Raw genomic sequence first — 27,367 nt, 5'->3', positions numbered from 1 at the left:
GCTCTGCAGAGCAGCAGAAACAAGTCGTCGTCTGTCTGAAATGTTACTTTGCACTGACGTCACTAGGGCTTTCTCTGTAGCCTGTTGTAAAACTAGGCAAACCCCTAGATGGGTTGACGTCCCCCGGGAAGACCCCCACATGCCCCAGGGTACACGCACCCCTGGCTGGGAACCACTGCTCTAAACCTTTGGTCAGGTCTGTTGCTCTCCTCTGGACTCTCTCCAATTTATCCGCATTGTTCCTGCAGTGCAGGGCCCGGAACTGGACACAGGAGTCCAGCTGAGGCATCGCCAGTGCTGAGCAGAGCGGGACAGTGACCTCCCATGTCCCATACGATGCTCCTGTTCCTACATCTCAGAATGAGATTGGCCCTTTTCACAGCCACATCACATTGCTGATTCGTCCTCAGTTCATGCTGCACCGTAACCCCGGATCCTGTCCAGCAGTGCTACCACCGAGCCACTTAGTCCCCAGTTTGTACCTGTGCAGCTGAGTTTTCCTCCCTACGTGCACTTCCTCACTCACTGAGCGTACTTAGAATCACGGAATCTCAGGAGGGGTCTAGTCCAACTCCCTGCTCAAAGCAGGACCAACCCCAACTAAATCATCCCAGCCAGGGCTTTGTCAAGCCTGACCTTAAACACCTCTAAGGAAGGAGATTCCACCACCTCCCTAGAGCAGATAAATCTCTGATAATTTTCATGTGACTTTACATTGTGCCTCTTCATATAACCTTGTTGTGGGTCTACCCACGGGGAACCTCTGTTTTCATGAGACTTTGTATCAAAGCCTCATAGAGAAACCTTGTACTGATGAGCCTTGGTATATGGAAACTTTGCACTGAACCTTGGTATAACGTTGTAGCCTGTCGGCTAAGGGGCCTATCGCTTTCCTAGGATTCAGCGGGGTCCCTCCCTGATGTGCCACAGCTCAGAACGACTCGTTTGGGTCTCTGCCCCCTTCGTCCAGAGCTGCTCTGTTATTTCCAAGTGCTGCTTCCCGTCCCGTGGGAGCCTGGCCGGCTGCTTGGCAGGGCCACGCGCCGTCTCTGCTGCGGGACCCCAGCTTTTGGCCAGCTACGAACGCGCTGGGAAGGGTGGCTCCTTTTCAGCCACCGTTTGTAGCCTCGGCGTTGGGCCGATCGCCTCTGAAACCGGCCTGGAGCACCCGGCTGGGTCCCTGCCCCCGCTGACTGTGAGCCGGGGGGCTGCCGGGCTCCCCAGTGACCACACGGAGCCAGGCCGGGCTGTCAGGGCCTTTATTGCTTCTCAGTCACATGGCTTGTCCACACCAGAGCAACTGCAGTCCCAAGCCCAGAGCGCAGCGAGGGGGGCGAGGGGACAACGGCTGGGGAAAGCGGGGGGACAATGGCGGGGGAGGGACAACGGCTGGGGGAAGCGGGGTGGGATTGTGTCCAAAGCTGCCACCCCACGCGGTATCTCTGGGGCCGCAGTGCCAGGGGTCCAGCCGAAGCCCCGGGGTGGAGGAGGGGGGAATGGGTCCTGCGCAGAGCGAGGGGGTGGTTGGTGCAGAGACCTGGGCAGGCATCCCTGGGGCAGAGCCCTGCAGGGACAGTTATCTGGGAACTGCCTGGCACTGGGAAGCGCAGGGGGGCGTATGGGGGAGTGTCGTTCTGTGTCACCACGCTCCAGGTGTGTGCGCATGCATGGGGTGTATGGGAGTGTCGTGTGTCGCTGTGTGTGTGTACAGGTGTGTCCCTGTCTGTGTGTACGTTTGTACAGGCGTCACTGTGTGTGTGTAGGGGGGCATACAGGCATGCAGCTGTGCGTGGATAGGGGAGTCACTGTACATGTGTACAGGCATGTTGTTGTGCATGTGTACAGACGTGTGTGTGTATGTAGAGGCGTATCGCTGTGTGCACAGGGGAGTCATTGTACATGTGTACAGGCGTGTCGCTATGTGTGCATAGGGGACTCACCGTACATGTGCACAGGCATGTCACTGTGTGTGTGTGTACAGGCATGTGTGTATGTATGTAGAGGCATGTTGCTATGCACACATAGGGAAGTCACTGTACATGTGTACAGGCATGTTGCTGTGTGTGTGTACAGGCGTGTCACTGTGTGTGTGTACAGGCGTGTGTATGTAGAGGCATGTCGCTATGCACGCATAGGGAAGTCACTGTACATGTGTACAGGCGTGTCACTGTGTGTGCACAGGGGCACACGGGCATCGCTCTGCGTGTCAGACTGTGGCTGGACACAGCAGGTGACTCCTAGCAGCTCCCCAGGTGCGGGGAGGCGGCGGGGAGGCTGCTCAGTTTGCCTTCATCCATAACAGGCACCAGTTTCCCTGACTTCCAATGGAACTGAAGCCACAGGTTGCCCTCAGTCAAAATCCACCCCCCCCCCCCCGCAGTGAAGCCTCCCCGCCGGCCACTACAGCCCCCCCACACACCAGGCGTGTTGTAGCCACTCCCTGGGGCCTGAGCTGTGCGGGGGGGGGGGAGGGGGAGGTTGCACAACCAGCTCAGCCATGTTCAGCACAGATGCAAACTCACCATTTGCCCCGCCAGCGCCTCGGCAGCCTGCGGGCGTGGGGGCAGGGAGGGAGGCCACCGAGTGGGGCCGGTGCTGGACAGCCAAACCAGGGCGACAGCGCCCTCGAGAGGTGCAGGAGGCACGCGGTGACACTAACGCTGGGCGCTGCTGCCAGGACCCCGGAGGACGCAGCTCTGCTCCCCCCAGCTCCGGTTACAGGGCATGTGGGCAGCCCTCCAGCCCAGCCCCAGAGCATGCGTGGCGCTGGAGGGAGAAGACGCGCCGAGCTGGTTGCTGGCAGTGGAACCCCGCAGGCCGGGCTGCGCTCCCCTAAACCCGGGGGAAACATCTCAAAGGGCAGACAATGCTGGTGGCTTCCCATCGTCACAGCTCCTGCTTCCTGCCCCTGGCCCTCCATCTCCCCCCTTGACAGGGCTCCCCAGACACTCCCCTCCCCCTGCAGCCCCTAGTCCTGCAAGTCTAGCTGTTTGCGTAGCTTTCCCTGGCCTCCGGCACAGCAAACAGGACGTCCCGCCCCGGCAGCAGGCGCCCGCAGGAGGAGCGGGAGCAGTCAGGCGTGGAGCAGTGAGCCCCCGGCAGTGCCGACTCTGCTGGGCGGAGGGGCCCGCGGTCTCCTCTGCGCCCCGAGCGGCCCAGCCCTGCCCTGCCCTGCCCTGCCGGAGCGCGCCAGCCTCCGGGAACCTGCCGCCGCGGGCCCGGCCCCTGGAATGTTCCTTCGACTCCTCCGTCGCCGCGGGGGGGGGGCTACTGCGTGACCGGCGCAGGGGGCGGCTGGCTGCCGGAGCCGCGGTAGGAGCGGAGTAAGACCTTGTGCTTGGTGACAGCCTCGCCGCGCCGCCGCTGGTGCTCCACCAGGAACTCCTTGAGCCGGTTGGTGGTGAAGGTCAGGGTCTGGCGGCGCAGCTTCATCAGGTAGGCGTCCTGCAGCCAGGGGCTGGCAAAACAGTCCTTGACGGTGGGCCGGCTCCTGCGAGAGCCAGGGAGAGCCGGGGTGAGGGAGTGGCCGTGTCTCCCGCCGGGGAGCCCCAGGCTGCTCGTCCCCCGGGGCGCAGGCGAGCCCAAAGCCCAGCCAGTCCTGACTCCCACTTGCCCTGTTCCAGCCCACCAGCCCCGCAGCCCTCAAAGGTTTGGCCTGGTGACCCCGGGACAGAGCAGCCTCTGAGCACAACCCCCTCTCCAATCAATTAAAAACACTTGATATATTTAACACCATTATAAATGCTGGAGGCAAAGTGGGGTTTGGGGTGCAGGCTTGTGACCCCCCCATGTAATAACCTCATGACCCCCTGAGGGGTCCCAACCCCCAGTTTGAGAACCCTGCTCTAGCCCCCACTCCCATCCCCAAGCTGGGATAGAACCCAGACCCGCTGCCCCCCCCGTGCAATGCCCACACACAGTGCGTGCGAAAGGCAGGCCTGGACCTGGCACAGGGGCTGTGCTGGGGCAGGCTGCGGTCCCCCAGCCGGCCGGCCGGTGCTCACCAGGGGTAGATGCAGAGCACCTTGCGGATGAAGAGGGCAGCGCTCTGCGAGGCGTTGGGGTACAGCTTGAAGGCGTCGAAGCGCCCGGCCAGGATCCTGTTCTCAGTCTCGATGGGATCCAGCTCGAAGAACGGCGACCGGCCGCTGAGCCTGGGGACCGGCACCACAGGGGGTGAGGAGCCCCCCCGGACTTGGCCAAGGGCCAGCGCAGCCCCAGCCCTTCTCCAGTCCCTGCACCCCCGGGGTGCGCGCCCAGCTGGCTGCCACGGACACAGCAAAGCACCGGCCCTGCTGCCAGCCCAGGGCTCTGCTTCAGCCCCACCGCGGGGATTAATGCTGGTGTCTCTTGAACCCAGGGCCAGGCCAGAAACAGCCCCAGTCCCGCAGTGCCTCAGACTTTAAATGCAGGGTGTGAAGGGGCAACCAGCGCTCACTGGTTCAGGGCTGGAACCCCCAGGGATATCACCCCGCCACTCTGCAGGTGCCCCTCACTCCCGACCCCCAGCCCCCTGCTAGCCCAGCCCAGCTCTGCCCCCCCCAGTGCCCCTCTCTCAACCCGCAGCCCCTGCTAGCCCAGCCCAGCCCTGCTCCCCCCGCCAGTGCCCCTCACTTCTGACCCGCAGCCCCTGCGTTAGACAGAGACCAGGCTGTGCCCTGCCCTGCACCTCATTCCAGGGCATTAACCCTGTATGCCCCGCACCCGAGCTCCATGAGTGCCCTCAGCTTGTACAGCCACACTAAGGCCCCGGCCCTGGCTCCCTCGCGCCCTGCAGGGGACTCACATGATGTAGGTGAGCACGCCGACCCCCCAGATATCGGCAGCAGAACCCACTGGGTCTCCCTTCACCACCTCTGGAGCTGCAGGGGAGAGAAGGGGAGTGGGTCAGGCTCCGGCCTGCCGGGTGATCGGGGATTCACTCACCCCCTGCGCAGAGGAAGGCGTGCCAGGCACGAGCACTCACACATGAACTCCAGCGTGCCCACGCGGCGCCCCAGTCTGCGCAGCACCAGAGGGTTGTAGCTCTGGGCACTGCCGAAGTCGATGATCTTCACCGCGTTGCTGGAGGCGACAAGCACGTTGTCAGGCTTGATGTCCAGGTGCACGATGCGGCGCCCGTGCAGGTACTCCAGCCCCTGCAGCAGCTGCAGCACGTAGCCGGCCACGTCGTCCTCCGAGTAGCGGAACCTGCGGGGAGGGTGGTGTGACGTTACTGATATAATCTGGGACCATATAGACCATGGCTGCAACCAAGGTCCTGTAGTGGTACCAAATCCTTATGGAAAAGGGGGTCATATAAGGTGTCTAAGACCAGGTTCTGGGTTGCTGGTTATGGTTATGCTGCCTGTATGTCTGTATCATTTTGTAGTTGAAGTTATGAGTATTGGATCTATACTCTGTATTTCAAATTTGTGCTATGTTTCTGGGAAACATCCCAGACAAGTTGGTGTTAGCTCTGCCTAGCCTGCTTGATGGTCCATTAAGGACCATCAGCTACACAATTGACCCATTGAGAGGAGGCAGATACGCCTTGTGACTCAGCAGGGAGTGCAGGAACTGGCCCATGTGACTCCAGACTCCATTTTGCTGTAATTTTCCACAGTAAGAACAAAGATGTGTTCTTACACCTGGAAGTGCCTGTATAAGGCTGATGCCTCATCTCCATCTGGTCTTCAATCCTGCTTCTTACCTCTGGAGGGACTTTGCTACAAGCTGAAGCTCTACACAAAGGACTGATGACCCATCCCAGTGGGGGATGTTCCAGAGACTTGATTTAAACCTGCAGTTTACTCCATCACTGCTACAAGCCTGAACCAAGAACTTTGCCATCGCTGTATGGAATTGATTCCATTTAACCAATTCTAGCTCCCAACTGTATCTTTTTCCCTTTATGAATAAACCTTTAGATTCTAAAGGATTGGCAACACAGTGATTTGTGGGTAAGATCTGACTTGTCTATTGACCTGGGTCTGGGGCGTGGTCCTTTGGGATCAGAAGAACCTTTTTTCTTTCATTGGGATGTTGGTTTTCATAACCGTTTGTCCCCAGGACAAGTGGGACTGGTGGTGATACTGGGAGACTGGAGTGTCTAAGGAAATTGCTTGTGTGACTTGTGGTTAGCCAGTGGGGTGAAACCGAAGTCCGCTTGGTCTGACTGGTTTGGTTTGCCTCAGAGGTGGAAAAACCCCAGCCTGGGGCTGTAACTGCCCTGTTTTAAGCGATTGGTCCTGAATTGGCACTCTCAGTTGGGCCCCGCCAGAACCACATCATTACAGGGGGTCAGCGCCCGCCCCCTCCCCACTGGCAGGACCCATCCCCCCTTCCCCACTGGGTCCATCCCAACCCCTCCTGCTACGGCCCATCCCCCCTCCCACCACTGCCAGAGACCGCCCCCCCTCCCCTGCTGGGCCCATTCCCCCCTCAATGCCAGGACCCATCCCCCAACCCCCATGGCCGCTCCCCAGCTACCAGGGCCCAGCCCTGCCCCCTCCCCTTTCTGCCCCCCTCCACAGCACAAGGCCCAGCCCCTCCCCCGCCCCAGGCCCAGCCCCCACCTGTCCACGAGGTGGTAGAGGATCTCCTTGCCGGCGCAGTGCTCAGCGATCAGCACCAGGTAGCGGGGGGTGATGTAGGCCTCGTGCAGGCCCATGACGCGTTCGTGGTGCAGCCCCCTGAGGATCTCGTACTCCTGCAGGACGCTCTGCTTCTTCTCCGCCTCGTAAGGAATGATCTTGGCCATGAAGTGCTTTCCCGTGGCGTTCTCCTTGCACTCCCGGATCACCCCGAACCGGCCCCTAAGGGACAGGACACCATTGGCACCGGCTGTGCAGTGGGGCTGCAAGGGGTCCGAGCCAGAGACAGCCCCCCGGGTGCCTCTAGGCACTGCTGTGTGGCCGCAGAATGAAGGCAGATTCGCCAGGCTCTTCAGCTCCCCCCAAGCCTGGCTCCCTCCCCCCATGTGGGGATTTTCTCAATGTTGTGTGTGCCTCAGTTTACCCATGTGCTGCGTGTTTGACTGTGGGAGGGGAAGTTGTTTAATCTCTGCAGAGACCTGCCTGGATATCTGGTGTCCAGCAACACCCACCCCTGTGCCGGAGACCCGGCTGTGCAGAGCAGCAGGAGAACAAGGAGCTGAGGTGGAGGCCAGGCCCGTGGGGGGCAGGTTGGGTCTGCTGGGTACAGGGACACATCTGGCCCAGGGCAGCATAAGTGCTTGAGGGAGGGATAGCTCAGTGGTTTGAGCATTGGCCTGCTAAACCCTGGGTTGTGAGGTCAATCCTTGAGGGGGGCACTTAGGGATCTGGAGCAAAAATCAGTACTTGGTCCTGCTAGTAAAGGCAGGGGGCTGGACTCAATGACCTTTCAGGGTCCCTTCCAGTTCTAGGAGATGGGCATAGCTCCAATTTTTTTTTTTTTTTTTTTTTTTGGTCAGACCCAGCCAGCCCTGTAAGCACTTTTCCGCTCCCTGGGCTGAGTGCCAGAGAGCTGGCAGCGCCCCCCCCCCACTTACCGCACGGGCCGAGAGCGACTCCAGATTCACGCGGGAGGGGGGCAGCTCCTGCCAGTCTCACAGGGCAAACTCGGCCCTGGCCTCCCTGCCGGGGAGGAAACTGGCCAAGGCTCGGTGCTGGCCTGGAGCCTACGGACAGCAGGGTGGGCTGCCCCAGGGCGAGTGCCAAGGAGGCCAGGACTGAGCTGGGGAGATGCCGGCTGGTGCCAGGGACCAGACCTGATCCAAAAGCTACAGGAAGAACCAGGCTCAGACTGGGGGGATTGAACCCTAAACCCAGGAGAGAGCTGCCTTGGTGAAGCCCGGCAGCAGGTGGGCAGCCAGCCATGCTGGGGACGTCTCCCTGCCCCACCCTGCGTCCCTCCCACCCCTGCCCGGAGCCAAGCCCAGGGAGCCCTGAGACACCGGTGCTGGTGCTGCCGGAGAACCTGCGCTGGGCACCATGTCGGTCATCAGCTGCTGAGCCCTGATTCCAGGAGCCACTTCTAGGCTGCCAAGCCACAGCCTGCACCCCACAAAGGGGAGAGCCCCAGCCTGTGGGGCAGGTGCTCCAGGGTGACCTGGGAGTGGCCAAGGGGGAATCGCTGGTGATATTTGTATGCCCCTGTGCCTCGGTCTTCCCAACAAGCTGCATGGTTCCTGGGTGGGTGAGGCGGTTTGCTCTGGGGGAGGCTCAGAGACATTGGTGTGAATGTCGCCAGGCTGTCTGAGTCGGGAAGGTTGTTACCAAGGACTGGCTCGGCCCAGCCCCATATCAGTGGGGAATCCCAGCAAAGCCAGTCACGGGAGGGGGGGGCGGGGATTTCACCCCCTGTCCCCAGGGAGGCTGGGCACAACCCCCCCAGCCAGTGAACAGCGGATGGGGGATTAGAGCCGGCTGCTGGCAGGAGCGGGGACTCCCAGCTGGAGCCCACCCGAGGTCGTCAGACACAGGGATAAAAGCCCCCCGGTTTGGCTGCGGCTGGCCTGGGTCAGCTCGCTCGGGCTCAGGCTGCAGGACTGTGACCCGTCAGGGTCGGGGCCCCAGAGCCCAGCCTCCCACCGAGCCCCACAGGCTGCACTGCAACTCTTCAGCCTTGGGCCAGCCGCTGGCCTTGCAGCCCTGCGTGGGGCAGCCTGGGGCAGAGCTGGGGCCATGAGGCTCCCTGCCTGTGCCTGGGCTCTGGCCGATGCTTTAACCTTCACTTCTGTGGGCTCCCCGGGCCGGTCCAGGTGACTAATCACCCGCCTGTCGGCCGCGCTGGCTGCATGTCCCTGCAGACGCTGGCGGAGGGGGCGCTGCCCCCCAAGATGGTACAAGTCTCCCTCGGGGTCTGTCTCAGGGGGACTTGCTGCCCGGGGCTCACGGGGGGGGGGCAGGGGGGCTGCAGGCCCAGGGGTCCAGCCCCAGGAGGTGATGAAGCCGCGTGACTTCCCCTGGAGGGAGAGCGAGACCCCTCGGGGCCTGGCCCACTGAAGAGGCCTCCCAGAGCCTGTCCCCACGCAGGGGCCGTGGCCCCGATCCTGGGGGTCCGTGATGCCGGGACATAGGGTCAGGTGGACCCCACTGGATCTCGCTCTCTCAGATACACCCCCCCCCCCCGGCAGTGCAGAGCGTGGCACACTGCAGGGGATCCCAGGAGCTGCTCTGGCCGAACCCTGGTGCCCAGACAGGGCAGTGCCCAGCACTAACCTTGCTTTCTCCTCCAGGAAGGTGTAAGGCTTCTGGGGGACCCCCTGGCGCAGCGCTGTGCCCTCCTTTGCCTCTGGAGCCCCCGGCCCCGTGGGGCTAAGCCTGCTGGCGGGGCCGCTGGGCTCCCTGCTCGGGGTGGCACTCCGGCTCAGGAACTTTGTGGCTGATGGCACCGCCTCTTTGGGGAGAGGGGACAGGGCTTCCGTGGGGGGTGTCGCAGCCGGCATGGAGACAAAGGAGGTGACCACGTACATGGGCGCCGCTTTGGGGGAGGGGGACACGGGCGTGGCCAATGCTGGAGCAATGGGGGAGAGTCGGGAAGGGGGTTGGGCTGGACGGGTGGGTGAGCCCCGGGGTGAGGGGGGGCCTGGGGCGGGTGATCCCTGCACCGCCTGGCTGGTTGTGTGGGTGGCGAGGGGGCGCGGAGGGGCAGCCCTGGATGGCGTTAACGCCGGCTCTGGGGAGCCAGACCCAGCAATTGCTGGGGGGGCGGCAGGAGGGCAGAGCTGCTGTTGGGGGGCAGGCTCTGTCTCGGCACGGGAAGGCGGCTGAATGGCGGCAGAAACGTCCCTGGGAACAGGCGTCTGGGGTGCCCGACCGGGCATGTGCACGACCCCTTTGTGCTTGCGGGGCGGGGTGGGGGGAGGGGCCCCCACGGTTTGGGGCACAGGCTGGGCAGGAGGGGGTTGGGTGGAGCGTCTGGAAGCTGCTCTCTCGGGGGCAGCCACGTCCTTCCGGGCAGCGCTGGGATCTAGACAGCAAACAAAAGAGAGCAGACGGCCAGTGAGTGCCCTGCCCCACCCCGCCCCTGGGGAGATGGGGGGCAGATGGAGCCAAGGGAGTGACCGAGGCAGTAACCAGGGTCCCCCCCAACCCCTGCAGCCATGGAGCAGGGCAGCTGGGAGTCCCCCACCCCTCCCCACTGAGGCCAGCACATGCCCCCCCCCGCCTGCTAGGGGGACCCCCCACTTTAGTTTGGTTCACGACACACAAATGGGCCCCACTACCACCCAGTGCCCCACGATCCCCATGTCCCCGGCCTGGTGCTGCTGCACCCACCACGACCCCAGAGCGGCCAGGGATGGGGCTGGGCCAGGGCCCCCCAGGAGCTCACTCACCGTCGGGCTCGATGGCCACCATCTCCGAGGGGTTGCTGTAGGGCCCCTGGCCAGCCATATTGACGCAGGCAACCCGAAACCTGGCCGTGCTCCTGGTGGGCAGCTCCGTCACGTTGAAGTAGCAGTCGGGGATGCCCGAGCTGATGGTCTTCCACTTGCGTTCCCCTGGGGAGGGACGTGCAGCCATCAGCGCCCGGCTGGGCACTGGCTGCAGTGGGAGATCGACACAGCACTGGGATCTGCAGGGAGATGGTGCCCTGGGTGTGGGCAGCACGGGGCCCTAGCAGGGTCCTCAATCCCACCCTTGCAGCAGGGGTATGAACGCTGAAGGGCAGGCACCCAGAGGTGATGCTCAGGGCTCCTTGGCCCTCAGAAGGGCTACTGGGGGCTCTCCAGTGTGGGGCCAGCATCCGGTGCCCGTGCCTCTGCCCACAGACCCCTGAGCTGTGCAGGTCCCGAGGCCTGGAGACTGCAGAGATCCTGTGACGCACTGAACCTCCACATAACACCCTGTGACCCCCATATTTATCATTCATACAGGGGTGCGAGACCTCACAGAAAGCAGGCCACGTACGCTGTGATACGAAAGGTCATGATCTGCTGAACCCCTTGTTCACGTATCATTAGTGTGTATGAAGGGAGAAGACTTTGCTGAATGGCTGCTCCTGAACTTTGCCGTAAACGTGAGTCTCTGCTCCCAGGAGTGTCCAGGGATCATTGATCAGCAGGGGCGCGGGAATCAAGTGGTTACAATTCAGTGACAATTGTGCGAGCGCCACACAATGGGACTGCTCAGCTCTGCGACTCAGCAAAGCCCCCCAGGCACGTCTGGGCACATGGGCTGAGAGTATCAAATAGGGGACGGGGGCATCATGCCCTGGCCTTCTCCTCCTCCACCTACACGGGAAGCCACAAGAACATGGAGGAGACAGAGAGTCCAGCGGAGGAGACTGGCCCCAGGCTGGAGAGAGAAGCCAGCGTATGAAGACCCGTGACATCCAGTGGGGTGAGAAAACTGCTTGATCCAAATGCTGCCTAGTGTAAGTTGGGCCCTACCAAACTCACCATCCATTTTGATCAATTTCACAGCCAGAGAGTGGGGAAATCGGTTAATTTCACGTTTTCAGTCAGTTACACCTGAGGTTTCATGGGGGACCCAACCCGAAAGGTCCCCAGAGGTGAGTCTGATCCCCCCTCCCCTGAGCAGGGGAAGGACAACTCCTGTCCCTCCCCAGCTGGGTGGGACTCGCAGCTAGGAGCCCCGTGGCTGGGACGCTCCCGGCGGCATGGGGGAGAGGAGATTTCAAAGGGAAGGGCTAATTTCCTGGCCCGTGATACTCTTCACAGCCGCGACACTGGCAGGGCCTAGGAATGAGCTTTAAGATTCAGACTGGGCCCGTACTGGTTATTGTCTCTGGTACCTGAATCGTGGAATCACAGAATCTCAGGGTTGGAAGGGACCTCAGGAGGGATCTAGTCCAACCCCCTGCTCAAAGCAGGACCAACCCCAACTAAATCAACCAATTCCCAACTAAACCTGCCTCTGACCTTTTATGCCTCCCACTTCCAATCACTTACAACCAACCTTCCTGCAGTGAATAAACCTGCTTTGTACTTTGACCGGCTCTGGGAACATTCAATGGAGCTGGGCTCCGCAAGCAGCTGGGCTGAGTGATCACAGCACCTGGAGGGGTTTGCTGCTGGTCCCAGAGTGCCAGGTTGTACCCTGGGGATCCAGCACCAGTCATGGGAGAGCAGTGGAGGGGGCAGCACAGGGCTGAGGGGACTGACCAGCGCGGTCCCAGAGCTGCCCCCCAGGAATCCAGGCCCTGCCAGCCCTGCCCATGGGCCCAGGCGGTGCCGGCTGGGCACGGAAGGCCTCGTACCGTTCAGTTTGCACTCCAGGATGTAGGTGCAAGGGGCCCGGCTGTCCGCAGGCTTCCACAGCACCAGCACCGTGTTCTTGTACTTCTGAGGTATCTCCGGAGTGCCCGTCTTCCCCGGCAGGCCTGGCAGGGGAGACAGAGCGCACTGTAATGGGGCTGGCGAGGGCGAGAAACGGGCTGAGGGGGGAGGCAGGGAATGGAGAGGGGTCAGGGAGGGGGCTTGGCCGGCCTAGCCAGACCAGGGTCACAAGCAGCGCTGATCCGGTTAGTGGCGCTGGTGGCACCAGAGGGCTGGGGCCTACTCGCCAGTCGAGTGACCAGCCCCCGGGCTCTGCACTGCTGGCATGTGCCTCGCCCGCAGCGCAGGGGCCAGGGCTGCCGAAAGCAGGTTCGGGCCCCCCAGCAAGAGCAGACTGGCTAAACAGGGGTGATGAAGCCAGGCCCTGGGCCCCCTTCCGGACCACTGGGCCCCGGTAATTTGCACAGTTCCCCACCCTGCCAGCTCTGGTGGAGGCCTCAGACAGACCCTCCATCCCTTGGCTCCTGCCCGAGTGCCCTGGGGCAGTAGCCACAGGGGGGCCTGGCAGACAGGGTCTGGCAGCCCCCCACCGGAGCGCTCCCTGGACAGGAACGGGGCAGCTCTGATCCTGGCCACCTCACAGGAGCTGCTGCAGCCAGCACCCTCCCATGCCCAGGGCCCTTACGTGCCACGGCCAGAGTGCATGAGCTGGTGGCGGTGCCCAGGGCATTGGCAGCGGTGCACTCGTACAGGCCTGCATCCTTCTTGCACGACTTGGGGATGGAGAGCAGCTGGCGGCCATCCTTACACGAGACAATGTTGACCGCGGCGTCGGACACCAGCACCTGCTTGTCTGTGGGGAGGGAGGATGAGCAGGGCTGGCTGGCAGCAAGACCACAGCCCCCCACACTGCTCGGCGTTCAGAGCTGCGCAGCTGCACCCCCGCCCCATGGCAGCTCTGGTACCCAAACAACGTCCACCTGGGCATCAGAGCACCCGGCAGGCACCGGCCCGAGGCCCCTTCCATCTGCCTCCTGCGGGCTTAGGTCCAAGGGAGATTTTGGTCCCTGAACAGAGCGACTGTCTTGACAGTAGATGAATCCAGGGGCCAGCAGCACAGGCTCACCAGGGAGAGGGGCTGAGAAATGGGCACACATGGGTGTGACACGGGCAGGCCAGGCACCAGCCCATGGCAAGATCCCGAGCTCTCAGCCAGACGGGGCTGGGATCTGCCCAGCTCGCCTGTGGGTTTGCAGCAATAGGACAGGGACCAGAACCGGGAGTTAGTGTCTGGACTCTGGCGAACGCCTGCCTCTGTCTCACTTCCCCGTCGGGCCGGGCGAGCTGAGTGGGTGCCTGGCCGGGGCTGGACACTGATGGAAGAGCTGCTCTCCCACAGCAATTTTTACGCTCTCCCTGAAAGAGGAGCCAGTGACCGCAGCCGGGCTAGGCTTGGCTCTCAGAGCTGGGAACACCCCACATCTGGATGGAGAAACCATCAACTAAAGCCTAAAAAAACTCATCTTCTGCCATTCTCCTCCCCGAGAGCGACTCCCCGCATCCTCTGGGAGCACCCGGCAGCAGGGGGAGAACCCCAGACCAAAGGGACCAGGTGTGAAAACGTGGGAATTCTTTTGCAATATTTTCATGATGCCTACGTGTGCCTCAGTTTCCCCTATGTGCTGCAGTTACCTCGGGGATAGACAGGCCTGTCACTCTCTGTGATGAACTAGGAATGTTCTTAATGTTTTCTCTGAATACTGTCTTGGTGCCTCGGTGTCCCCTAGGCAGCTCTTAATATCGAGGTGGTGGAATAAGGGTGTGTGATTGCTGCAGAGCAAAGGGCCAGTGCACCTAAATGCCTGGCACTCTGTCTCCTAGCAACTGATGGCCTGGGCCCCTCCTCTGCAAAGGTGCCAGCTGAAGGTGTTGGAGACAAAGGGATCAGGTGACCTCCTGGCCTGGGAAAGGGGCTGAGCAGAGAGGAGGGGCTGGAGGGGTTGTTAGTCTGGAGCTGGCTGGGGACGAGGAGTGAAGTGCAGACGTGGGGGTCTGGCTCACTGCCCCCTAGAATGGACCCGGCTGAGGGGTCCGGTTCGCTGTACCTACAAGCTCTGTTTTAGACCCTGTTCCCGTCATCGAATAAACCTGTTTTACTGGCTGGCTGAGAGTCACGTCTGACTGCAAAGTGGGGGTGCAGGAGCCTTTGGCTTCCCCAGGACCCCGCCTGGATGGGCTCGCTATGGGTAGTGCATGGAGGGGCAGAGGATGCTGAATGCTCCAAGGAGAGACCCAGGAGGTGAAGCCGTGTGAGCTTCTTGCCCTGAACAAGTCTGCTCCAAGGGAGAGGAGGCTCCCCAAAGTCCTGCCTGGCTGGGGAGCAGTTCCAGAGCATCGCCCAGGGACTCCGTGACACTCTCTGGGCAAGCTAACACAGGGGCAACGGGCTCCCAGCTGTCTGGGCCTTAGGTCTCATATCAGTGGAGCTCTGAGAAGACAGTGGCAAATCCGACTGCCCAGACACAGATGCCCAGCAACCAGCGCCCCAGAGAGATCTGCACCCGCCACCCCTGGGCAGGGAGCTGAGCCGCATCCCCCGCTGGGCTCGGGAACAAAGGGCTGGGAGCGGGGAGGAAGTTAAGTGCTGGCTGCTGAGGGCTCTGGGTGCACCTGCCTTGGGACAAAGGGAGGTCAGAGGGACGGGGCTCTGGGCTGACCAGGATGGTCTCAGCTGTAACTCTCTGTTCTCTGGGGTCCCCAGGCTGGTCCAGGTGACTAATCACTCGCCTGTCGGCCCACGCTGGCTGCATGTTCCTGCAGACGCTGGTGGAGGGGATGCTGCTCCTCAAGATGGTACAAGTCTCCATCAGGGTTTTTCTCCAGGGGACTCGCTTGCCCAGGGCTCATGGGGGGGGGGCAGGGGGTCTGCAGGCACAGAGGTACAGCCCTAGGAGGCAGTGAAGCCAAGTGGCTTCCCCTGGAGGGAGAACGAGACCCCTCGGGGGCCTGGCCGGCTGACGGGCTCCCCCAGAGCCTGTCTCCATGCTGGGGCCGTGGCCCCAATCCTGGGGGTCCGGGACACTATGCTGTTTGGACTGGGTGGGGGCAGGGGTTTCACAGCTAGCTGATCACGGCTCCTGTTGGCATCTGTAACTCGGGGGTGTGTCTGGGCTCAGCTGGCTAGTGTCCTCAACCCGGCCGGGCCCCGAGGCCTGAAGCGCACGGGAGCTGGGGTAAGTGACGGCCCCGTGGGGCTGCAGGAACCTGAGCACTGCTGGGTTCTTGGGGCTCTGGTGCTCCCCTGGAGAGGGATGGGCCGTGACCGCCAGGAGGCCGGGCGGCGCCTGCGGAGTTTTCACGGGTGCAATGTACACTGAGACGTCGCCATCGGGGCGGCGTGTGGGGAACCATGGGACACTTTGCAATAGTGTTGACACCAATATTATACAATTGCACAGAACGTGAGCAGAGCGGTCACGAGGGACCTGCGACAATCCTCCCGATTGTCAAGGCCGAGAGCTTGTTTGTGTGTGTCACTGTATGGCGAGTTACAGCTACGTAGGGTGGATCTGTGACCCCTCCATGCACACACAGATCGGCATCAGCCCAGCCCAGCCCAGCCTGCTCGACGGCCCATTGGCTGTACACGGACCCCGCTGAAAGGAGCCGGGGCCGCACCTGAGGCGGCAGCAGGCAGGGCAGGGCAGGCCAGGCCGGTGGACAGAGAACTCCCAGGCTTCTCCATGCCGGGTGCTGGGAAGCTTGTTTGGGACACAGGAAGTACCAGGCACGTGGCCCAAAAGGAATATAAAGCACAGCTGCAGCATCTCCATTTGGTTTTCAATTCTGCTTCTTGCTCCAAAGCTCTGCCCCAAGGACAGACTGACCCATCCAAGCTGTGGCTGAGTCCAGAGGGACCTGCAAGCCAGCAAACTCGCCCCCCTGCTAGAAGCTGATGTGTAGCCTGAGGCTCTGTGGTTGCTTTACCAGTTCACAGCTCTGCTTCCTCGGTCTCTTTTCTTTATAATAAACCTTTCAGTCCCGAGGCTGAAGGACCCGGCCTGGCACCGTGGTGGCCCTTGGGGGTCACAGGGACATTTGCTCTGTGAGCAGAGTTTGCAGGTAACATCTCACTGTGCCAGATGTCGGTGCTGACCGGGTGCCTGAGAACTGGCCTACAGTGGCTGTGATTTCCCGGTTAGTGGCGGGGGTGTGACTGGCTGGGGAGCAACTTCAGCAGTACCCAGCCGGTCTGGGAGGAGCTGCTCTCCCTTTCGCTGCCCCATGCACCCTGGGGCACATCCTGCTTGGAGCAGCCGCCCTGAGCTCGGTGCTCATGCTCTCGCGGCCCCGCTGTGAGTGATACCAGGGGCACCCAGCCCTGGGGGTCACAGCACCTCAGCTCCACAGCATGTTCCGCACCCACTCCTACACGCAGAGTCCCCAGGCCTGGGCCCCCAAGCACCAGTCCTGTGGGTAAAGAGCCCCAGGTACCAGTCCTACACGCACAGAGTCCCCACAGCCTGGGCCCCGATCCTGTGGGCACAGAGACCCAGGTACCAGTCCTATACACACAGAGTCCCCAGAGCCTGGGCCCCCGGGCACTGGTTCTGCGGGCACAGATCCATGCCTCCATGCCCTGGCCCCCAGGCAGTAGATCCCAGACCTACCCTTCATCCAGAGGATTTTGGGGGACGGGCTGGCAGCTGGTAGGCACAACAGGGTTGCCGGGTCGCCCTCCAGCAGCACCTGGTCCTTCAGCTTGATGTGGAAAACAGGGGGGAAGTCTGGGGGAGCAGAGGGGACACGGCAGGTGTGAGTGAGGGTGGAATGGGGATTCCCAGTGAGCACGGCCCCCCAGAAGGAGCATGTGGGGCTGCCAGCTGGGCCCCTGGCTCAACGTCTCTCCCACCCCCATTGTTGGCCCAGGAGTGGCCCTGAGGGGCCCTGGAGGGGCAGAGCCCTGCTCTGACTACTGGCCAGGGGGAGGGGATAAGTGTGGGATCCCCAGAACACAGATCGGCTGCTCCTCGTTAAGTACCCCCTAGTCCCTGGCCTGGCCCCCCTCCCTGCCCCTGCACTTTCATGTGATGGCAGCGGGACTCGGACCACCCAGCGCGGGAGACAGAGCCCAGGGCTGGGTGCCGCAGGGCCTGTCCTGCTGTGGGGAGCTGCCCCAGAGCTGGTCCCTGCCCGGGGCAAGGTGGGGAGGCTGCTCAGAGTGGGGCACCATGAGCCCAGCACACCGTGCCCGGTGACTGAACACGTGGGGCACTGCCTGCAACCCAGCGCTGCCTCAGGCAGACTGTCCTTCGGGCCCCGCAGCAGCGCCGGGCTCGGCTCCGGAGTGCGGGTGGCGTCTTTGCAGCCTTGGTTTCCCGGCTCTGCAGGGCTGCAGGGCTCCCTGCGCAGTGCTCCTCCCGGCCGGGGGTGGCTGTGGGGCTCTGCCCCCTTCTCCTCCCCACACCTGCTCCCCAGCCACCTGTCCCAGGCAGCTGCCAGCCCCCCCAAATGGCTTCTCCCCAGACCCTCCACCACCCCACAACCCCCGGGATACCCAAGTTGCTCCCTACATGATCCCTGAGCCAGCCCCACAGCCCTCTCTGCCAAAGACTCCCTGCCCGGCACAGGACACAGGCACAGCCGGACCTACCCGATTCGTTGCGCACGTACTGCCTGCCCACGATGGTGCCGTCCTCCTGCAGCAAGCTGGCCGGGATGTTGGGCTGCGAGGCCACCTTGTCCCTCTTGGCGCGGGACAGGCCCCAGCGGTCCCACCGGGAGTGTCTCTGTCCCTCGCTGGGAGCTGTAGGGAGAAGGGCCGAGGCCATGCTGACTACACCTCACCCAGGAGCTGCCCGTGGTGCCACTGGGTGGGGGCCATGTGTCGGGACAAGCCCTGCCAGGTGCCCGCAGGGAGCAGCGTACACGACCCCCGCCCGTGCTCCCAGCTGGCCCAGAGAGGGGCTCTGGCTGCAGGCTGGAGAGTGGGGGGTGCTCACACAGGGACCCCCCAGCTTGCTCCCCGGGGGCTCAGCTCTGCCAGGCAGGGGTGGGCAGGTGTCTGGGCTGGGAGCCACGCAGGACAGTTTTTGGTTTGCCCCAGGGCCAGCGCAGGCCCCAGCCCTGGCGATGGGGCAGAAATGGCTGCCAGCAGGCACAGACGTAGGGGCCCAGTGGGCTCTGGGCCCCTTCTGCAGCCCGTCCCCACTCACCTCTGGCATCCGCCTCCGAGCGGGTGCTGCTCTCCGACTGGAAGGACTCGGCGGAGGGCGCCAGGGCTGACTGCGCCGCCAGCTGGTTCTGCGGGATCCCCATCTTGCGCAGGTTCTCCCCCTCCGAGTTGGACCTCCGCAGCAGGGCCAGCAGCGGGCTCCGCTTCCCGGGCCCCTCCGCCTCCCCCCTGTCGGCCGAGGGGCTGCGCAGGCGCTGGGAGAGGCGCTCCATGGTGGAGCTGATCTTCCGCCTCATGGCCATGACGGGCGACTCGCTGGGCTCCCTGCCGGGGGGCTCCGACCCGGCCTGGCTCTGGCCTGGCTCCGATTTCAGGCTCGCCGAGTCTCGCTTGTCCTTGGAGCTGCCCAGACCCAGGGTCCAGGAGAGACGGCGGCCCCGGCTCGGGGGCTCGCGGCCCGACTCCTCCTCCTGGGGCTGCTTCCGCTCCATGGGTGGCGTGTGCCAGAGGCGCTGGGACATCCTACGGATGAAGCTGGCCACCTCCGGCTCACGCAGGTCCTGCACCGACTGGGCCCTCTGGGCCGGGCCCTTGGCGAGCTCCAGTGGCGCCCCAGCCGGGCCGGGCCGGTACATCCCCTCCTCCCGCGCCAGCGGGCTGGCCAGGCGCCGCTCCTGCGAGTGGGGCCTGCTGAGGAGCTTCAGGCCGCGGCTGAGCGACGACTCCCGGCCCCGCTTAAACTTGGCCTCAAAGACTTCCTCCGAGTCGATGTCCTTGATGGGCAGGGCACTGCTGGAACGCGGCGGTGCCGTCTCCGCCTTGGCAGCATGGGCTGGGGGGGGCGCGGGGCACGGCTCCGGGCGGGCAGCGGGGGGCTCAGCCCGGGCAGGCTCCCCGGGCGCTGCGGGGAGCTGGATGGACTGTATCACCTGTGCATAGGAGGAGGGTTTGGGGGCCCTGGAGGCCGGGGCAGGGGGCTCTGGCAGGGATGCTCTGGGCTTGGGAGCTGCCTGCAGGGGGACCTGGGCAGCTCTGGCAGCTGCAGGCCGTGGCAGAGGCTTTTCTTGAGGCCTCTCGGCTGGAGGCTTCTTGCGCACAGCTGCCAAGCTGGCTCTGGGCCCTGCAGTGTCCCCTGGCACAGGCCTCTGCTCAGGGGAGGCCTCGGGCAGGCCAGGGCCGGGTGGTTTGGAGGAGCTTTCCCGCGGGGTGTGGGGCCGGGACTCCGTCAGAGCAGAGAGCGAGGGGGACTCCTGGAGCCGCTGGCCTTCCAGGCGAGTGCTGGGGATTTCGAGTGGGGCGCCCGAGCGGCGGTGCACCATGACTGGCTCCAGGTCGCCCTGGCTGAAGGAGCTGCTTTTCTGCAGCAGGCGTGGCTCTGGTGGCGGGTGCTGCGGGGCCGCCTCGCTGGAGGCCGCCCGCACCAGCCTGGCCCTTGGGGCTGGCTGCTTTGCGGGCCGGGGGGGCCGCAGCACCTTCTTCTCCAGGGTCTCCAGGAGCGGCCCCCGTAGGCCACTGACCCTGGGCTCCACGGGGCCGTCCCGCAGCAGGTGCTGGTGCACGAGCTCCAGGCGCTGGCCTTGCTCCTCCTCGGCCTGCCTGCGATGCGCACTCCCCGGGCTGGGGCTCCGGCCCGGCAGCTCCATGGACGCCGCCTTCTTCAGCGCCTTGGGGGGCTCCTCGCCCGCCGGCCCCACTCTGTCCGCCGCCGGCAGGCCCAGCAGGAGGGCGCTGTCCGCAGAGCTGCCCCGCCGCAGCTCGCCCCTCCGGCCAGGCGGGTGCCCCCACTCCGGGGACTCCAGGCTGGAGCCCTTCTTCAGGGCCTTCCGGGGGCACCCGGGACGCGGTTGGGCCTTGGCGGAGTCCTCATCTGTGGAGCCAGGCCCCTCCGCCACCGCGGGCCCCTTCCCCGGGCCTGCCACCCCTGCCTGCCACTCCATGGGGGCCTCCTCCAGCGCCCCCTCGGCCTGGCCCAGGGCTTCGTCGTCCGTGGGGATCTCGTTGAGGGAGACACGGGAGCCAGAGAACTCCACCTGGTGGGGCATGGGGAGCAGGGGCAGCTCGTCCAGCTCCTCCGAGTCCGAGGAGGAGGAGAGGGCGGGCGAGTCCTTGAGGTGCCGGGGCAGGGCGATGGAGAGGTGGCTGGACGTGTCCTCCAGCAGCTCTGGGATGGCTCTCAGCACCAGGTTGCCTTTGTAGCTGATCTGAGAGCGCTGTGGGCAGGGGGGCAGATGGGTGAGAAGCTGCACTGGGGCCTGCAGGGCCGGGGGGCGGTTGGGTTGGGGGGAGCCGTGAGAGGAAGAGGGGAGCCCCTTGGGGAGAGCCGTGGAGGGAAGGGAAGAACTGGGCAGGGGGTTGCAGGGAGCTGTGCAGGGGGACTGGAAGCCCCTGAGCTGCCAGAGGGGGTGGCAGGGGCTTTGCCTCAAGCACCCCAGCCCCACAGTCCCTGGGATGGGAGCACAGGGGGCTTGGCCCCCATGGGGTGGACAGAGGGATGTGTGGGCCAGTGGTTTGGGGCGGGGCTGGCCCGAGGTTCAGTTCCCGGCCCTGCCACAGACTCTGGGGGCCGTGGGAAAGCACCAGGACAAACTGCTCCCCACTGATCTCGCTGGGTCTGGCACGGGAGCCCCCCACCCCCTCTCTGCTCCCCACGCAGGGGCCCAACCAGGCTCCATGCACCCCCACAGGAGCACAGGCCTCTGCACTGGGGGCGTCACCCCCACTCGCTTCACCTCCGCCCCATGGCAGCATCTGCTCCCAGCCCTCTCTGGTCCCCGGCTGCCCCCCTTTACCTGCCACTTTCTGCGGCAGATGAAGAGCTTCAGGTGGTCGGTGCTGATGGATTTCCCCTTGGCCAAGGTCTGCGGAGAACAGAGAGGAGCATCTGGGGGCTGCCTGAGGCCCACCCCCCCCACAATGGGCCAGCCCTCTCTCTGCCTGCCAACACCCCCTGCCGGGCTGCCTCCCTTCCTGCCCTCCGACCCCCAGCCCACTGGGCCGCCCCCTCCCTGCCTGCCAGCCAACGCGCACCCGATGGGCCTGTCCTTTCACCAACCCCCTGCCAGGCCGTCCCCCTCCCTGCTCACTGATGCCCCGCACTGGTCCGCACCCCTCCCGGCCCACCAACGTGCCCCCCGATGGGCCTGTGTGATGAACTGGGAATGTTCTGAATGTTTTCTCTGAATACTGTGTTGGTGCCTCAGTGTCCCCATGGCAGTTCTTAAGTATCTGGCAGAGCAAAGGGCCAGTGCACCTAAATGCCTGACACTCTGTCTCCTAGCAACTGATGGCCTGGGCCCCTCCTCTGCAAAGGTGCCAGCTGAAGGTGTTGGAGACAAAGGGGTCAGGTGACCTCCTGGCCCGGGAAAGGGGCTGAGGAGAGAGGAGGGGCTGGAAGGGGTTGTTAGTCTGGAGCTGGCTGAGGGCAGACCTGGGGGTCTGGCTAACTGCCCCCCAGAATGGACTCGGCCGAGGGGTCCGGTTCGCTGTACCTACAAGCTCTGTTTTAGACCCTGTTCCTGTCATCGAATAAACCTCTGTGTTACTGGCTGGCTGAGAGTCACGTCTGACTGCAAAGTGGGGGTGCAGAACCCGGTGGCTTCCCCAGGACCCCGCTGGGGTGGACTCGCTGTGGGAAGCGCACGGAGGGGCAGAGGATGCTGAATGCTCCAAGGAGAGACCCAGGAGGTGAAGACGTGGGAGCTTCTTGCCCTGCAGACAGTCTGCTCCAAGGGAGAGGAGGCTCCCCAGAGTCCTGCCTGGCTTGGTGGGGAGCAGTTCCAGAGCATCGCCCGGGGACTCGTGATAGCCTGTCCCGCCAACAACCCCCTGCCAGCCACCCCCCTCCCTGCCAACCAATGCCTCCTCACTAGTCCGCCCCCTTCCCTGCTTGCTGATCTCCCCCCACTGGTCCACCCCCTTCCCTGCCTGCCAATGCCCCCCACTGGTCTGCCCCGCTCCCTGCCCGCTGATGCCCCCCCCGATCTGCTCCGCTCCCTGCCCGCTGATGCCTCCCACTGATCTGCCCCGCTCCCTGCCCGCAGATGCCCCCCCACTGATCTGCCCCACTCCCTGCCTGCTGATGCCCCCCCACTGATCTGCCCCACTCCCTGCCCGCTGATGCCCCCCCACTGGTCAGCCCCCCTCCCTGCCCGCCACCACCCCCCAGATGCGAGATCCCTGCCTGGGTTGGACCCAGCCAACCACTCACTTTAAACCAGGGGTGCTCCAGCGTCTGCTCCGCGTTGGGTCTCCTGCAAACAGGTCAGGGCCTTGGTCAGACCCAGGGCGAGTCCTCCCCACAGCTCAGCGCTGACGTGGCTGCCAGGGGGAGCAGGGCCAAGCCTGGCAATGGGGTTGGCATCAGGCCCCTGGCACAATTGGGGGATCTGTCCAGAGCACCGTGGCACTGCCTGGCACGCTGCCTGGCATGGGGGCCATCTCCCTTTGGCTGAGAGGGCAAGCCTGGGGTGGTTCTGGTCCCTGAGCACCAGGGGACTTGGCCTATGGTGCTCCCTGCCCAGCTCCAGCACCGGGCACGTGGGACCCTGGTGTGGGGTGCTCCCTCCCCAGACACGGCGGCCTCCTGGTCCCTGGCCATTCCTTCCAGATGTTCCCCATCCCTTCCAGCCCAGCAGTGGCAGGAGGGAGACCTAAGCAGCCTGGGGGACGGGTGGGACCAGCCCTCGGGGGGTGTGGCAGGGCCCAGAGGGAACTCATGGGGCCCCCCACTGGGGCACCAAGGCCTGGGCAGGGACGTGGGCTGAGCCCCAGGTTCTGTCACTGCTCCAAGCCACAGCCCAGGGATCTCAGGCCCCAGCTCCCACGCTGGGCTGGTGTGATGAAGTGGGAATGGTCGTAATGCTTTGTGTGAATGTTGTGTGTGCCTCAGTTTCCCATATGGGATACTCAAATATCTAGGTGGGGCAGGGTGACCAGACAGCCCATGTGGGCCGGGATGGTCCCGTTTCAAGCTCTGTCCTGGCCGTCCCGATGTTTTTGATCAACGTGGGCATCTGTCCCATTTGCCCTTGCCAACGCCGGGAGAAACGCCCCCTTTTGTCAAGCAAGGGGGCGCGGGCAGCCCACGCGGGGTGGGGAGCAGGGCTCAGATAAGCAGCTTGGACCAGCCCTATGCGGGGACAGGGAGGATTTGGGCTAGCACTAGCCTCACACGATGTCTTGTTTTCCCTTGGGGAAATATGGCCATGGGGCGAGCGTGTGATCGTTGCAGGGACCCCCAGAGGGCAGGTGTGACCGCGACTGGCTGCCTGGGCACAGAGAACAGCCGGACACCCTGTATCCCAGCAACTGACCATGAAGGCCCAGGGAGGTGGGGGCCTGCAGCCTGGGGGGTGCAGGGAAATGGCCCAGGAAGGGGGGGGCCATGGCCCAGGGATGGGGGGGGTGGATGGCCCAGGGAGGGGTGGGGCCATGGCCTAGGTGTGTGTGAGGGGACAGCCCAGGGAGGTGGGGGCCTGCAGCCTGGGGGGGGGGGGGAAATGGCCCAGGAAGGGGGGGCCATGGCCCAGGCGGGGGGGGGGATGGCCCAGGGAGGGGGGGCCTGCAGCCTGGGGGGGGAGGGAAATGGCCCAGGGAGGGGGGGCCATGGCCCAGGCGGGGGGGAGGGGATGGCCCAGGGAGGGGTGGGGCCTTGGCCTAGGTGTGTGTGAGGGGACAGCCCAGGGAGGTGGGGGCCTGCAGCCTGGGGGGGGGGGGGGGAAATGGCCCAGGAAGGGGGGGGCCATGGCCCAGGGATGGGGGGGGTGGATGGCCCAGGGAGGGGTGGGGCCATGGCCTAGGTGTGTGTGAGGGGACAGCCCAGGGAGGTGGGGGCCTGCAGCCTGGGGGGGGGGGGAAATGGCCCAGGAAGGGGGGGCCATGGCCCAGGCGAGGGGGGGGATGGCCCAGGGAGGGGGGGCCTGCAGCCTGGGGGGGGAGGGAAATGGCCCAGGGAGGGGGGGCCATGGCCCAGGCGGGGGGGGAGGGGATGGCCCAGGGAGGGGTGGGGCCTTGGCCTAGGTGTGTGTGAGGGGACAGCCCAGGGAGGGGGGGCCATGGCCCAGGCGGGAGGGGGGATGGCCCAGGGAGGGGGGGGCCATGGCCCAGGACGGGAGGTGTGGATGGCCCAGGGAGGGGTGGGGCCATGGCCTAGGTGTGTGTGAGGGGACAGCCCAGGGAGGGGGGGCCCACAGCCCGGGGCAGGGGGGATGGCTCAGGGAGCCGGGGGGCCCGGGGTACTCACAGTCGGTCGTTCACCAGCACTTTGATGAGAAAGCCCTTGGCCTCCCGCGTCAGCCCCAGGAACATGCTCTCCTCGAAGGCCACGTTGTAGTTGCGGATGTTCAGCAGCGTGGTCTTGTCGTTCTCGCCCACAAACGGGGAGATCCCCGTCAGGCTGCCGGCAAGGAGAGCCAGGGTGACACCAGCCAGCCCGGGACGCCCCGCGGGGGGGGGGGGGTGTGTCAGGCCCTGCCCCGCGGGGGGGAGGGGAGGGGGAGTCGGGAATCCATGGGGGAGGAGAGGTTGCGCCCCGGGGTGCCCCGCAGGGGGGAAGGGAGGGGGAGTTGGGCCCCGGGGCACCCTGCGAGGGGGAGGGCAGGCAGTGGCACACACGGGAAGGCAAGACACCACCACGAAGAGGCTGGGCGCTTGCACCAGGCCTGGCCCTTGCCCAGATCCAGCTTGTGCCCGGGGAGGGGCTGGGGGCTGGCTGAGCCCTCGGGATTGGGAGAGGGGAAGGGAGAGAGGCTGGGGGCAGTGGGACGGGCTGCAAGGGAAGGGAGGGATTAGGGGCTGGCTGGGGAATGGGGCCGACTGACCCTGCAGCAGTTCCCTGCACCACAGGGATGGCTGATATGGGGGGGGGCCCCCAGAGGCACCTGGCCCAGCCAGGGGCTGCCTCCTTCTCTGTGGCCTGTTTCCATGGGAGCGGTGTGGGGCGATTGGCAGGGGCAGCCGGGGGGCAGGGGCCCTTACCATAGGTAGGCAATGACTCCCACGGGCCTGCAGAGAGAAGGCGATGGTTACAGGCCAGTGGGTGCCAGCCCAGGAGCTCGAAGCCCCCAGCCCCCCAGCCCATGACAGGGGGTGCACCTGGCACAAGTGAAGCTGGGGAGGGTGTAGAACTGATAAATGAAATGGTTTTTAATTGTTCACTTTATTAGTGTAACTTCATAAGTAAAGTTTTATGAATGAAAGAACGTTCATTCATAAAACCGGTTGCCCCAAGAACTGGCTAATTGACAATGAAGATGCTTGTTAAGAGCCAGAGCTGTTCAGCCAGCTGCCTTTGTAAATTTCACTATCAGTCCAATTCCTGCCTAAATCACTGAGAGTTGCACTGTTTCAGTATTGTAACTTCTGTTCACCATTCACTACACTTGTCTATATTGCAACTTCTGTTCACTGTTTGCCCTGCTGTAATTCAAACCCCATTTTAAAACGCTCACTCCATTTTGTAAAAGCTTCCTCCAACCTTCATTTTTGCAAACCCGGCTGTAATCTTATTAGTTTAGGTTAGCTGTGTGACTGAGGTGTGTATGGATGATGGAATCGACCTCCAGCCCCAGCCTGTCCTGATGAAATAAAGTTCAAACCCCCCCGGCTGAAGATGCAGACTAGAGTCCTAACAAAGTAAGCAGAGCCCACCCTAAACAGAAAAGGTGCAATAGAAGGACGGGTGATCAGTCATCAAACCCAGAGGCAGCGTGACACAGCAAGACCTATAGACTCTGGATTCAGACTAAAGCCTACAGAAAGGATGGGTGAGATGGGAGACTTTGGAGGGTAACATTCTGCTGTGAACATGGAAGGGCATCGGTGCAGGCCCAGCAGAGACCCAGCTCGTCCTCAGCTTTCTTGGCCAGTTACCGGCACAAGCTACGAACTCAAGCTGCAAAATCAAGCCATGAACTTAAGCTATTTAAGGACTGGTAACTATGCAGCAGCTGCAGAACATGTGATGTGGCATCTTTGTCTTGCCTCCTGAAAAGATCCTGTGTAGTTTTGTCTGTATAACAAGGGGTTCTGGACTCACTCCAGGGCCTGCCCCCCACCATGCCCCAGCCCCCCAGAGTTCCCAAAGAGAAGCTCCTCTGTGTTTCCTGGGGGTGTGGGGCCACCAACCTCACCCCAGCCCCTCCTGTGGGCATCCTGCACCCACCCGCCTCCCAAGCAGGGTTCCATCAGGACAGCCAGAGTCCCTGGGGGGGGTAGGAGGGGTGTCAGCCCCTGCCCCAAGAGGCTGCTGGCTGGGGGCCATTACCAGACGTCGGTGACGATGGACACAGGGCTTTGGCTGACGATCTCTGGGCCCACGAACTCAGGGGTGCCGTACTTGCAGTACTGGGCCCCCTCCGGCGCCAGCCGCTGCGCGTTGCCGAAGTCGCAGAGCCGCACCTGGTCGCTGCCGGCCATCAGCAGGTTCTCCGGCTGCGGGAGAGCGTAGGGGACAAGGGTCAGAGGGAAACGGCCCGGGCGAGGGCCCAGCCAATACCAGGGGGCACAGGGCAGGGCAAGGGCCCAGCTGATACTGGGGGGCACAGGGCAGTGCAAGGGCCCAGCTGGGGCTGGTACCATGGGGGGCACGGGGTCCTGGGACTCCATGGCAGCAAAGCCATGACATGCAAGAACTGGGTGGGGGCAGAGGATGGAGCCCCCAGTCCAGGTGCCATGGGGGAACCCAAGCAAAGAGAAGCACTGGCCGAGCACGGCACTGAGCGGGTAGCCTGGAGCCAGCCCCACTTGGGCACTGCGCACACTGTGTAGAACTGATAAATGAAACTGTTTTTAATTGTTCATGTAACTTCTGTTCACCATTCACTATACTTGCCCACACTGTAACTTCTGTTCCATATTGTAATTCAAACTCCATTTTAAAACACTCACTCCATTTTGTAAAAGCTTCCTCTAACCTTCATTTCTGCAAACCCTGCTGTAATCTTATTAGTTTAGTTTACATGTGTGAATGAGGTATGCATGGGTGA

General features: G+C 63.6%; 1 protein-coding gene across 4 annotated transcripts in view; it reads right to left on the bottom strand.

Annotated features, from left to right (window-relative positions):
• Positions 1 to 1,080: 1,080 nt before the first annotated feature.
• Positions 1,081 to 27,367, bottom strand: part of SPEG (striated muscle enriched protein kinase) — a 109,804-nt gene continuing 83,517 nt past the window's right edge. For all 4 annotated transcript variants that reach the window (XM_050969633.1, XM_050969634.1, XM_050969635.1 and 1 more), the window contains 17 exons: positions 26,647 to 26,813; positions 25,359 to 25,385; positions 24,625 to 24,777; positions 22,591 to 22,633; positions 21,173 to 21,241; positions 18,424 to 20,593; positions 17,862 to 18,014; positions 16,879 to 16,995; positions 12,894 to 13,061; positions 12,190 to 12,312; positions 10,304 to 10,468; positions 9,186 to 9,936; positions 6,558 to 6,797; positions 4,967 to 5,190; positions 4,787 to 4,862; positions 4,005 to 4,154; positions 1,081 to 3,490 (listed from right to left, as the gene is read on the bottom strand). In XM_050969633.1, the coding sequence (XP_050825590.1) occupies positions 3,268 to 3,490; positions 4,005 to 4,154; positions 4,787 to 4,862; positions 4,967 to 5,190; positions 6,558 to 6,797; positions 9,186 to 9,936; positions 10,304 to 10,468; positions 12,190 to 12,312; positions 12,894 to 13,061; positions 16,879 to 16,995; positions 17,862 to 18,014; positions 18,424 to 20,593; positions 21,173 to 21,241; positions 22,591 to 22,633; positions 24,625 to 24,777; positions 25,359 to 25,385; positions 26,647 to 26,813 (5,019 nt within the window). In that variant the 3' untranslated portion in view covers positions 1,081 to 3,267. The remainder of the gene's footprint in view (positions 3,491 to 4,004; positions 4,155 to 4,786; positions 4,863 to 4,966; positions 5,191 to 6,557; positions 6,798 to 9,185; positions 9,937 to 10,303; positions 10,469 to 12,189; positions 12,313 to 12,893; positions 13,062 to 16,878; positions 16,996 to 17,861; positions 18,015 to 18,423; positions 20,594 to 21,172; positions 21,242 to 22,590; positions 22,634 to 24,624; positions 24,778 to 25,358; positions 25,386 to 26,646; positions 26,814 to 27,367) is intronic.

This window comes from Gopherus flavomarginatus, chromosome 10 (genome assembly GCF_025201925.1).
Source record: "Gopherus flavomarginatus isolate rGopFla2 chromosome 10, rGopFla2.mat.asm, whole genome shotgun sequence".
Taxonomy (NCBI): Eukaryota; Metazoa; Chordata; order Testudines; family Testudinidae; genus Gopherus; species Gopherus flavomarginatus.
The sequence above is the reverse complement of the archived record's forward strand: the minus strand, read 5'-3'. Positions and strand labels throughout refer to the sequence as shown.